This window comes from Coregonus clupeaformis, unplaced genomic scaffold (genome assembly GCF_020615455.1).
Source record: "Coregonus clupeaformis isolate EN_2021a unplaced genomic scaffold, ASM2061545v1 scaf0950, whole genome shotgun sequence".
NCBI classification, from domain to species: domain Eukaryota; kingdom Metazoa; phylum Chordata; class Actinopteri; order Salmoniformes; family Salmonidae; genus Coregonus; species Coregonus clupeaformis.
Genome location: NW_025534404.1, coordinates 21,862 through 34,675, shown reverse-complemented (window position 1 = coordinate 34,675; position 12,814 = coordinate 21,862). Strand labels below are relative to the sequence as shown.

The window sequence follows — 12,814 nt, the reverse complement described above, 5'->3', positions numbered from 1 at the left end:
GAACAATGAGGTCCGATGAATTGCGTCTGATCAGAAAACAGAAAAGAGGCATAAGGGAATTGTCATGTTTACAATCAACTAAATTCCGTTCTTACATGTAATTGAGTAAAGGAGAGGGCATTGTACTGAATGTGCTCAGAAAAATAGATGTAATTGTAAAATAATTTGTTGTGTATGCATATTGTGCATATGTGTCTGTACAGTAGCCTAATTCAATATCTGTGTTCAGCATAACTTTGAGATGTCTTATGGGGTAAAGTTGGACTCATGATACCTGCCATTTGAATATGGAATGGGGTGCTGAGCTCTACCCCTGGTTGGCTTTCCACACACTTTTGATATTGACATCAAGTTGGATGCCTGTGTTATGGACAGAGGGGAGTGACTCATTTACCTTACCTATTGAAATACTTAGGGGTTGTGCTCAAATAAGAGCTCCGCTTAGATCCCCCCAGACGTTTTTGTTTTGTTTGTGTTGTGTGTGTGTTAGAGAGAGAGAGACAGAGAGAGAGAGAGAGAGAGAGAGAGAGAGAGAGAGAGAGAGAGAGAGAGAGAGAGAGAGAGAGAGAGAGAGAGAGAGAGAGAGAGAGAGTTTGGGCAGTATATACATAGACAGACTAGAGTTCAAACTTACCACTCGTTCTTAACACTATAGCCGGACATTCATTATGTTTCATGGGAGACAGAGAAAGGGTTAATTGTACCCTGAAGTGTGCATTTTGATATGGAGTTGCAAATACTCAGCAGATATGCTTATGATGCCTATTTTGATGCTGCCACAGAGCCTTGTTGTTCTATCGTCTGATTACTTCCAAGAGGTATCTTCTGAAGGTGTCTTAATTGAATGTTCATGTCACAGTGTGGCTCTTGGCATTGCTGACTTGTCAGAATTATGTCACAGTTGGCAAGAGAAGGTGTGAAAAGATGTATGCCTGTGTGTAGTGTCATCAGTGTTGTTTTGGGCATCTGGTCAGTGAAGAGCAGGTATAAGGTGCCACAATGTGTGCTTCTTATGATCGCTAAGTGGAGACTATCATGTTGTGTGAACCACACTTGAACTTCAAAAGGTTATTCAAAATTTCTGAATTATTTGTTTAGGGACTTCAGAACCATCTGTTTAAAAGTTGATGTCTGTTTTAGTTTTTAAAGGTTTAGTTCACCCAAATTACAAAATGAAGTTCAATGTTTGCTTACATTGAAAATTGTGTAAAAGCTGGAGAGTTTGTATATTCCATGCTTCAGATTTCTGCCTACTGACACCAACCCCTAAGAGAAACTATGGGAGTGAACAGGGCTCCATCACCATGCTCTAAATTGCATGCTCAAACCACCTCATAGTAGCTTTCAAGTAGCCTAACTTTATGTATTTATATAAAAAATCAAATTCATCATGCTGCCCTTTTCCAAGTAGAAAATTGTTCAATGGGGAAAAGAAAGCAGGAATATGCCACTTCTGTCCAAGGATTGTAGTGTTATGAAAGACGGGAAACAAGGTAATGTTGGCTTGCCACACCATTCATGGTAAAGCGCCCATCACTCTCGAGAACTCTTTTGACAAAGATAACCCTTGTGGGAGATGTCCCACACTCAACTTCAAGAATGATGTCTACTTTCTGAAAAAGGATTGGTGATTGTCTGAAATCAACTTTTATTCTGAAAGTGGCATGCTGAAAACCAGTTTGGTTCACTGCTCAACACAACATAATGGTCTTATGTTAGCATGAGTGAGTGTTTCTGAGTCTGAGTTTAGGGGCAGTAAGTTCTGATCAGGCACCCAATGTGACCTTCATCAGACACATACTGTACTGTAGGTGCAAGATCATTAGCACTGACACGTATAGTATAGCGTAGGATAGCATAGGATAGCATTGCATAGCATAGCACAGCATGGTGCTTGGTATTGGCTAGCTCTTTCTGACTTTGCTTGAGCGTGACCCATCTATGCATTTTCAATTCAGTTGCGATGCACTTTATTTCAGACACGCTACACTTCATTTTAAAGTTCTACACAAAATGCTAAATAATCTCCTCAAACAAACTCTCTTAGGTAACAAGTCTCCGGAATGTTCCACTGCTTAGAACGCCACCTTGCATTGTGCTGAATTTGCAGATATGAGCGAGACCATGTTGTTGTTCTTCTAATGAGATGCCAAGTGATTTATTTATGAATTACCTTGTTGGAACAGCCCCCTGTGCAAGCTTTTTTTTTTGGAGTCATGTCGCTCAGTGATTGCTGATGCAACTCTTTGTCATCCAGAGTTTGCCCTCGCCTACTGTGATCCTTCAGGGAGGGCTATATTCATCTTGGCATGTCCCCGGGTGTGTTGGAGGTGGAGTGAATCACAGAGCAGGTGTGAGCATTCACTCCCATACTACTATATGCCAAGTAAGAACCCTCCACCTCATTAACTTGTACAGAGAAGAATCATGTTGGACATATAGCAAACACATCACAATAAATATTTCATTGGAGGAGGTCCAAGCCACAAGGATAATGAGCTGTTGACTGAGGTTGAACCCACAACCTCTTCTCTTCATCACTTGACTTCTCTAAAGAACACTCACTGCATGCTTAAGCCAAAAGCTTTATTAATTTAAGTGAGACATTTTTTTTTCCTTTTCCAAGTTTATTGACTTTCAGTCATCAAGCCTTATTGAACACTGCTGGGATATTCAGAATAAAGTGTGTGCATTGTCTTGAATGTATACCTTTAATATTGTGAAGCCTTGCATTTAATGATAAGACTTTTGCTTTCATGTGATTAAGTTATGTGTTATGAGAAGTTTACAATTCTATGTTAGGGGAAAAGGGAATGGAGACAATTGGTATCATGGCAAAAAGTGTCTACCAGTAGGCTTTCCGCCTGCATAGATCCCAACAACTAGGGCATTGAATCTTCTCATTATACAGGCTGCCTGGAAGCGGCGCTGTTCAGTGACTCTGTTTCTCAATCAGCGATCAGTCCTTCACTTCGCGCAAATCGCGGTGCTGTCCACGGTTTTGAATGTTTAGTATACGGCGCGTTGATAGAGGTGCTGTCCATGGTGCTGAATGTTTAGTTCGTGGGCGCGCTGACCGCAGCACTGTCAATGGTGCTGTTTTTTTTTTTCTCGCGCTGTTCGCGGGGCTGTCCATGTTGATGAATATTTGTGCGCTGGTATAATAACACAACAAGGGATTCCCACAGACAAGTTATATGTGCACGCATGACTGTATGTCGCTTTGGATAAAAGCGTCTGCCAAATATCAATTTTTTGATTGAATATGCTGCTTCTTCAATTTAAGTTACAACAGTTTCGAGGGCTAGCCTATTCAAATGCTTCTTTGTCTTAACTTTGGACATTCCCTGAGATGGTTATATCTACTTGTAACCCATAGTTTTTGTTGGTATAACATACATGGCATAGCCTACCTATCGATCTGACGATGAATCATTTCAAAGGCTTTGGAAAACGAGGTCTAGCTAGGCAGCTTAGCTTTTACATTTAGAACACTTCTCCTGGTCTGTATAGGGATAATTGTCTCCACATTATATAAGGATAATTCAATTTATCCACTGCTAGTCGTAAGTCTTCTGTAGACTTAATCAATCCCATACAACCTTCGTTAAAACAAATTAATTAAATAATTATGTAGCAGTGAATGTGTGATTCTGTCCAATTTCACAATTAAAGTAACAGTGCTTCTAAAGAAATTCCATATTTCCGGTAAAACGCATGGAATACGAATCTCTATTTTTGGGTAGTGTATTGGTTTTCTTATATTCATGAGTTCTAAAGTAGTAGACATATACATATAGGCTATAAGCCTTAGATCTAATCACATCTTATCATGACACGCAATGTAGCCACATGGCACAGAATTGAATGCGTTATTCTTTTTTTATGTACAGTACAGCTACAAAAATATCACATCTAATGTCAGTGAAACACGGAAGAAAGATCCACGGCCAATCCCTTCGTTATCCCACTCCCATCTGTCGACCAAAGGCGTATAAAAAGCATGATGAGAGCTAGGCCTACTTTAGGGCTCTGGTAACCGTGTTTGGTGGCAAGCAACCAGTCAGCCAGCGGCGAGTCACATGTTGCAACGTCATAATGTAGTAAGTTACTGTAGTTGCAAGGGATACAGGCGTCATTTCAAGCTCAAGAGGTCTCTCATCGCGTAGTGCCGTCGCGGCGCAGCATATAACATGCAACCCCTTCGGTTTTAAGCGATCTCCAAAGGAGCCGCGCAGCCATGGGAGTCCATTACCTCAACCATGCAATTTCCACCATCAATAATTTAATCTATTTGCTCCAAAGCTGAAGAGATATCCTGAAGCTGTCGGACAGTACAGGGAAAATATAGCTTAAGTAATTACACGGTGGGTTGTCCAAAACATCCCAGATGACACTGTCCTGTTGAATGGTCTCCTTTACGACTGGGCAGTAAAAGGTATGTTTTTCTAAACTTGTTTGATCACTTTCGCTCTGCTGTGTCGATGCTCGCTCGTTTTGTGAGTGGGGAGATGTTTTAAAAGTATTGTAATCAAGTTGGGGATCATGTAGGCGCACGGACTCCGTCGCAGTTTGAGAGAGGATACGTGTAACTCTATCCTCTTGTTCATTAATTTAAAAAAACGGCGTTATTATGCTGATTGAATTTCTAATAGGGACCAAGAAAGTGGTCAGTGGAGGTAATCAATTCGTTTTCTGATGTGTTTAGCTGATTAATTAATGTGAAGGGTTGTAGATTTAGCCCGTGTTGGCTATTGCCACTGTAAGAAATAGGCGAGTAGGCTACATTGCCTACCCACATAGGCTGTAGGCCTATTGTAGCCTATTTCTTTTAACCCATCATCCGTGAATGCAATGCATCTAAATGTTATGTTAAATAAATAATATAGCATCGTAATTCAGATAACACATGTTTTGACTATCTGTAAATTGACTTTATTTTCTCAAAAACCAGACAGGTTTGTAAGCAAATGAAAAAAAAAAAAGTTTGATGTACTCATTAAGAGTTTATAGGAAACTTGAGACCTATGCTCAGCTATACCCTGCAGTGTTGGTCTAGCTCTCTCTTAATCCGGATAACCTCACAAGGCAAGGATGAATATACGGGATTATAAAACGAATCCCTACATGGAGCAGTCGGGCAATTATCAAGGAGCGCGCGGAAAATACCACAATCATGACATTTTATGCGCTCTAGCTCGAGAACAACCCAAGGGCGCCGCGATACTGACGTTTACCAAGTAAACCTTGTTAATGTTTGGTGTAGAGATTTCTTTTATTGCATTCTGTCTGAGATTATTGCTGTTTTGTAGTGTAGGCTAGTTTGTCTCGGGAAATTGCATCAAATAGCACTGAAAGTAGGCTCCAATTTGGCACAGACTTGGAAAACAACTAAATATGCATTAATGCCATATGGTTAACCCGATTTTCTTTTTGTTTAGTAACCTATTGCTTTTTCAGTCTACAAGTGTTCATGTTTTCCTATCTGACTTTGTTATCGCCTTAAAGTGTGTATGTGTGTGTGTGTGTGTGTGTGTGTGTGTGTGTGTGTGTGTGTGTGTGTGTGTGTGTGTGTGTGTGTGTGTATGTTTAGGCCTGTGTGTGTGTTCGAGAGACAGAGAGATCTGTGTCTTAAGAACATTTCGTGGTCTAATGCGCCATCTAGCGCAAATATATGGAAACTGCTTGACACCCGTTTTAAAGTAGGCCTAAGTCTAGGTCTAATGTGCTGCTGTTGACCCTTTATCTTATTATTGTTCGTATAGACCACTTGCAATCAACTTGGAATCAACATCGTTTTAAGATACTACTGATTTCTTTAAATATGTGCAGTAGGCTAATAAGCTAACTTGAGCACTGTTGATGAAAGTCATTATCTTCAAGACATGTCTTTCACACTTTGCTAAATGTGATTATCCTAAGGGTTTATAAGAGCTATTTAAGGGTTGTAAAAATCCCAAAGAGAGCACAGAGTACTGGGCTTGTCGACCTATGTGGGGACACTGTCTGACAGTGCCAATAGATTCATTGACATGTAATGTAGACCTTATGTTTGTTTATTAATTAAGATGGCCTACACTGGTATTACAGGCTAGTAATTGGCAACTTGTGATTTTAACAAATTTTTTGCCAATTTACACATAATAAAATATTGTTAGGCTGTGGTTTTGAAGCAGTTATCATGTTACCTGTGTGACCTGGTCAGCAGTCATGTTGACAGGCTAACATGTTGCACCACTAATTAGTAGTAAGTGCAACTTGCGGCTAGACATACAGAAAATGTTGCACTTATTAGAGTACTACGTTTATCAGGAAGTGGCTTAAGTATGAAGTGGGTAACCTTTGAATATTAGGATATTGTTATATATAGGCTATTATAAACTGGGTAGTTCGAGCCCTGAATGCTGATTGTCTGACAGTCGTAGTTTATCAAACCGTATACCACAGGTATGAGTGACAAAACATGTATTTTTACTGCTCTAATTACGTTGGTAACCAGTTTATAATAGCAATAAGGCACCTCGGGGGTTTGTGGTATATGGCCAATGTACCACAGCTAAGGGCTGTGTCCAGGCACTCCGTGATGCGTCGTTCATAAGAACATCCCTTAGCCGTGGTATATTGGCCATATACCACACCCCCTTGTGCCTTATTGTTTAATTGGACCTGTCTTTTGTAAACTGCCACATTAATGACACTCACTGGATGTTTCCGGAGGAAGTGGTGGAGGACAACACCCACAGTATCTGTCAATGGAAAATATGCAATTAGGGCCTTCATGATCTACTGGAACATATTCCAACAGTCTTAACATGTCTTGTTTTAAGTGGTCATTACATGTATTTTATGTCAGAGTTTGCCTGGAGGAATAGCTACAGTAAATTATACTTATCCATTTCAAGATGCTATTTGCAAGTGTCAGATCTCTCAAAACAGGCTTCCACGTGGTTTCTTGGTTGCATCTGTTAGCTATTACTGAAAGAAAGGATAATGGCGTTATATTTGTATATTGTGACTGAGTCCTCTAGTATGTTTCCAAAATATATAGTTCATATAAATGAAGCATTCTCTTTTAGGTAGGTTTATTTGGAGCACATCCAAAGGTCATATTTGAATGGACTGGATAGGAAAACATGTTCATTGGTGTAGCCATAGCACAAGCTGATGTACAGGGATCTTGGATCATCTGGACAAAGGGTATTTTCCCCCTCGTAGTGACTTACTTGACAGTGTGTTTTGAAAGTGAAAACATTTGTTAACTTTGCCCTGGAAAAGAGAGGCGTGTTAAGACAAGAATCTTGAGAAATTGTCTCTTTGAAAATGAAAGTTTGTATGTTTTGCCACAGAAATGTTGCCTACATTCATGACTGTGTAAGTTAAGTGTAAGTGAAATATGAAGTAATATGTTGTCATGTGCTGAGTTTTGTACATGGGTTTGAAACACCATTGTGTTTGCGAATCCACTCCAGCATCTGTCAAAGGGGGATTTTTCATTATAATCCCCACCTGGCACGAAGAGCAAACACTGCAAGGCACCTAACTGTCTCTAAACCCAACCGTCCAGCCTTGCCTGCCTCTCTCACAACAATTGAACAGGTGCTCATCTGAATGTGTTATCGCAAAGCCCTGCCACTATGTGGAAATCCGTCAACTATTATCTATGAACATTCTGAATGCACCAAATGCAACTGTAAAGGACTGATTTTATTCATGCAAATCTTGATATTACGGAATATATGTTATGGCTGGATAGAGTGTGGAAGTTTGCTTGTTCTCTCTCCCACACCCATACTGTACATATACAGTACATGAGAATTAAATATCAGTGCACTGATTACCTGGAGATTAAAAAATTGGAGCGTAAAATCCAATTCAGAGCTGAAGATATTCTCAAATCTAATATATTAAATGAGAACATACCAGCCATGGTGAGAATCACTTTTACTTTGGTTTGAATTAGATAGGTCTCAGAGAGTACTGTTATTCTGAGCCAGTCCCACAGCAATAAAGTGATTCATCGGCTAGATTGCATTTTAACAGGATGCTGATTGAGAGCATAAGCCATATTGATTTTCCTGATGGAAACAGGAAATAGCCGAGTTAGAAATAAATTATTTGTTGTTCCCGGTGTGAGGAGGCCCAGAGGACTGGCAGGCAATTGCACACTGATGAGTGGCACTGCCCCCAACACACCTCCCCTCTATCCTCTCCCCTATGGAGGCCTAGTGAGAGACGTCATCTGTGGTTGTTACGCTGCGAAATGATGCCTGCACTGACTCCCCACCCCCTGTTACTTCAATTTAGCCCCAGTGATCTGTCAGGAAAGAAGGACTACTACCTCTGCTGCAGCATCTTCTACATGAAGATGGACCCCCAACCCCAGGTTTCCCCAACCTGGGAGGAAATGTATGTTTGGGTTGTGACATTGATGAGGAAATCAGTTCATGTATCTATAAGCAGTGTGATGGGATTTCAGTCCATGTATTTGTTTTCCTTGATCATTGAACAACAGCTGTTACCATCTTTAGCCAATGACAATGGGGCAGCCTGATGATGGGATTTTACAGGTCACAGGAACACTTTATCGGATGATAAAGGATTACCTCTTATGAATTATTATTTTCTAATTACAATATTGAGAAAATGTCGGAATGATTTCCTGCTCATCTATGTTTGCTTGGCTGCGTTTTGTCTCCAAGGTTGTTTTGTCGGTAAGAGGAAAGATGCCCCCATCCCCCTCCAAACACATACAAACCAAGCCCTCCTTTCCTCTCCTCCTCCATCCCCTCCCTTCCCTCTAACACACACTCACGCTCTGGAGAAACGCGTCACTGAGCTTGGGGACTCAGCGGCTCATTAAGGAGAAGGATGTGATATTCTGAATCGAGACTGTGAGACTCCCAGCACGCCTATTTATAGATGCAATATCTCTATGGCAGTCACGGTGGCGTTGGCTAATCGCAGCCGCGGCCCCAGACACCAATTAAGAATGAAACAAATGCTTTTTAGGTGGGGCATGCCCCTCCCTTCTGCTAAGGTCCTTCCGTCCGCCACACTGCCTGGTTCGGGAGCGGATCTGCTTGGAGCGTATTCCTGCATCAGGTCGGGACACAAGGAGGACGGCATGCAGAGTGCAGTCAAAGCCCTGCCGTGGCTATTTTTAAATGCCCCCCTCTGGAGAGCAAGAGCTAGGTTTTTTATATTGTGGTTGTTTTCATATGTTTAACTCTGGGTCTGGGATGTCCGTGGATATGTTGAATTGCTGTGACTCATAGGGCATAAAGGTAAGAGATGCTATTGTGAGCTATGGGTAAAGGATGAGGATTAGGGTGTGTGTGTATACTGGTATATTTTGGCTCTGTTGGGCCCTTGTGGCGTTCTTTTCCTTGCAATGTCTGTTTACCAAATTTATGTGAGCAGCTGTACATAGTATGCATCTGATAGAACTGGTATGTGAGTGTGTCAGGATCCAAGAACATTACCTCTCTTCACATTTCTAACCAGTACTTTACTGACTCTCTCTCAGTCTCTGCTAGCACTACTGCTCTCTCTCAGCATTCATCTATTTAAACATCTCTATGTCCCTTCATAAATCCTGTTCCCAATTTTACCCTATCAAGTTTAGCATATTGATGGTAATATTACAACAAAGATTGGTTGCCTTTTACAAAATCACACAAACTAAACAGTCACTTATCAGAACCATGTCAGAAACACTCATGAATTCAACCAATCAATCGATCAACAAGTCTCTATTAACCCTGTGGGAAATGTGGTGTGAAGTCAGGATAACACATGACACTGGTTAGGCTACAATACATGACATTGGATTGGAAACATGATATAACTTGCCAGTTCAATAGCTACACTGAAAAAAAGTATTCAGGCCGCATAGCATTTATGATACATGTCTGCCAATCGAAAATACGAGGGATGACAACATCAAAATATGAGAAAGATTATGATGATGATAATGGTGATGATGATGATTATGATGAAGACATACTGTAGTTGCCTTATCAATTTAACATAATTGTTTAAAAAAATGGGGGTTGTTGTTTGTCGTTGTTGAAGAGAAAATGATGCTGATATTGGGTTGCACTTCATAGTAGGATGGACCATTAGGAGATCATTAGCAATCTAATGCTTTGGCATTTAAAGCATGATGCCTAGCCACTCCACTTCCAGTCTGAAAAAACTTGGCCTCAGTTGAAAACGCTGGTGTCAGCAGCCCTTAATGTTGCTTCTGGGTCCTTTGTGGGAAATATTGTAACGTTGTATGAGGAGACAGAAAATACAGAATTCACAAGAACAGCACAATCGGTTACATGCACAATTAATTCAACTAGGTCTGGGTTGTTATGTTTAAAAAATATCCAATCATGTATGGTGATTATTTAAACTGTTATTTGCAAGTTGGCCAAATAGTAGTGGGCACTCATGGTGGTGTCAGACTGATGGCTTTCTTTGCAGCTGGAGGAGAAATGTGATACTCTGGTAGTAATGGGGGAGATGGTAGGCATGCATCATCTAATGGTGCTTAGTAATGACTGAAAGGAAAACAATTAGATTGTGATCCAACCTTGAGAAATTATGGAATACTGTAATAATGAGTGTATTATGTACAGTACATTGTATAAGCACAGAACTCTGATAACTCAATGTATGGAAGAAAACTGTTGATATATTATATAATACATAATATAGCTACATAACAGTATATACATAAGAGTTGCACTAACATTTCATCCTCTCTCTCCTCTCATCTCTCTCTCTCTTGCTCTCTCTTTCTCTCTCTCTCTAGTTCCACCAGGTTAGAAGAGTGATGACCATCCTGTTCCTTACTATGGTTATTTCATACTTCAGTTGCATGAGAGCTGCTCCCATGAGAGACGCCCTGGGTATGCGGGGCCACCGAACAGAAGGCTACTTGGGTGCTGCAGTGACGGCCGGCCGGGTCCATGGGACTCCACAGAGCGGGGGTGGGCCGGGCCAGCATGGGGGACTGCCCTCGCTCACAGACACGTTTGAGCAGGTGATTGAGGAGCTCTTGGAGGTGGAAGGAGAAGCAGCTCAGCAGGGGGCTGGGCTGACAAGGGCCAGGGAGGAGGGGGTCCTTCCTCTGTGGTCACCACGGAGACCAAGGATGTCGACCTGTATGCATCGCGGGTGATGATCAGCAACCAAGTGCCTTTAGAGCCACCGCTGCTTTTTCTCCTGGAGGAATACAAAAACTACCTGGACGCCGCTAACATGTCCATGAGGGTGCGGCGGCATTCTGACCCATCGCGGCGTGGAGAGCTGAGTGTGTGTGATAGTATTAGCCAGTGGGTGACAGCTGTGGACAAAAAGACAGCAATAGACATGTCTGGGCAGACAGTTACCGTCCTGGAAAAGGTCCCTGTCCCCAATGGCCAACTGAAGCAATACTTTTATGAGACCAAATGTAACCCTATGGGGTACACAAAGGAGGGCTGCCGTGGAATAGACAAGAGGCATTATAACTCCCAATGCAGGACAACCCAGTCCTACGTGCGAGCGCTCACCATGGATAGCAAAAAGAAGATTGGCTGGCGGTTTATACGGATAGACACATCATGTGTATGCACATTGACCATTAAAAGAGGAAGATAGTGTATATAATGTATATATTTTATTGAGAGTTTAAAAAAGAGAGTAAAGAGAAAATATCTATTTGTATATATACATAACAGGGTAAATTATTCCGTCAAATGAAGATTTTATGGACTGCATGTAAAAAAAGATGACGTTTATACAGTAAAAGTGATACTACAGTCTATTTATTGAACATATTCATGACCTTGTAAACAATTAAAAAAAGATCTGATCAGTAATTTGCGCCCAGTTTAAATTACTATATCACATTCCTCAAGACATTGTGGTTTGTTTACGTTGCCAAGAATTTGAGAAAGAAGGAAAAGAGCGGTGTGGATGAGGGAGAGGGTGAGGACGAGTTCCATAAAAAAAAAAAATTGCATGCTGCTTCAATTGTGATTTGAGAATTTGTCCACCTAAGAAAAAAGGATATGATACTGACCAAAACATTCCGTTTACATACTCAACAGTAAAAGGGTTTTCCTCCTCAGTACTTTATCTGTTTACTGTTCTAAACTTCTCAAGGTAATGTTGGAATTACATACTATGTCAAGGTGCTGTTGTCAAAGCTTTGCTGTTTATTTTTTTATCCCCACCAGAGGACAAAATATAAGAATATAACATTTATTCATTGACATATGTTTCTGGATTAATATAATTCATTTTGTATGTTGTGAAGTTGTTTGCAATATTAAATTGAAATATTTGAAGAAATAAAAATGACTATAGGCAACTGAAAAACAAAACCAATGTCAATAAAGTTTGAACCCTGCATTTCTAGTTACACTGCATAAACATTAGATGAAAACATGAATGGACGGACGGACAGCCAGACAGATCGGCCAGACAGATCGGCAGACAGATACATAAATACCTACCTTCCTACATGCATACCTACCATCCTACCTACGTACCTGCCTGTCTGCTTGCATGCAGACCAGAGGAGGCTGGTGGGAGGAGCTATAGGAGGACATGCTCATTGTAATGGCTGGAATGGAATAAATGGAATGGTATCAAAACATATGGAAACCGCATGTTTGACAATGTTCCATTTATTCCATTACAGCCATTACAATGAGCTTGTCCTCCTATAGCAGACAGACAGACAAACAGACAGACAAACAAATAGAACACAGATAGATTTTATTTTCATCAGCATTGGCTTGGTTATAAAAGCCTCAATATATAATCAATCAAC

At 40.8% G+C, this 12,814-nt stretch overlaps 1 protein-coding gene across 1 annotated transcript; it reads left to right on the top strand.

Annotated features, from left to right (window-relative positions):
• Positions 1-4,158: 4,158 nt before the first annotated feature.
• On the top strand, positions 4,159-11,851 carry bdnf (brain-derived neurotrophic factor). Its single transcript, XM_041870199.2, is given in 3 exon segments — positions 4,159-4,438; positions 10,805-11,087; positions 11,090-11,851. Coding segments are annotated over 2 exon segments (807 nt in total). The 5' UTR covers positions 4,159-4,438; positions 10,805-10,825; the 3' UTR covers positions 11,635-11,851.
• The last annotated feature ends 963 nt before the right edge of the window (positions 11,852-12,814 follow it).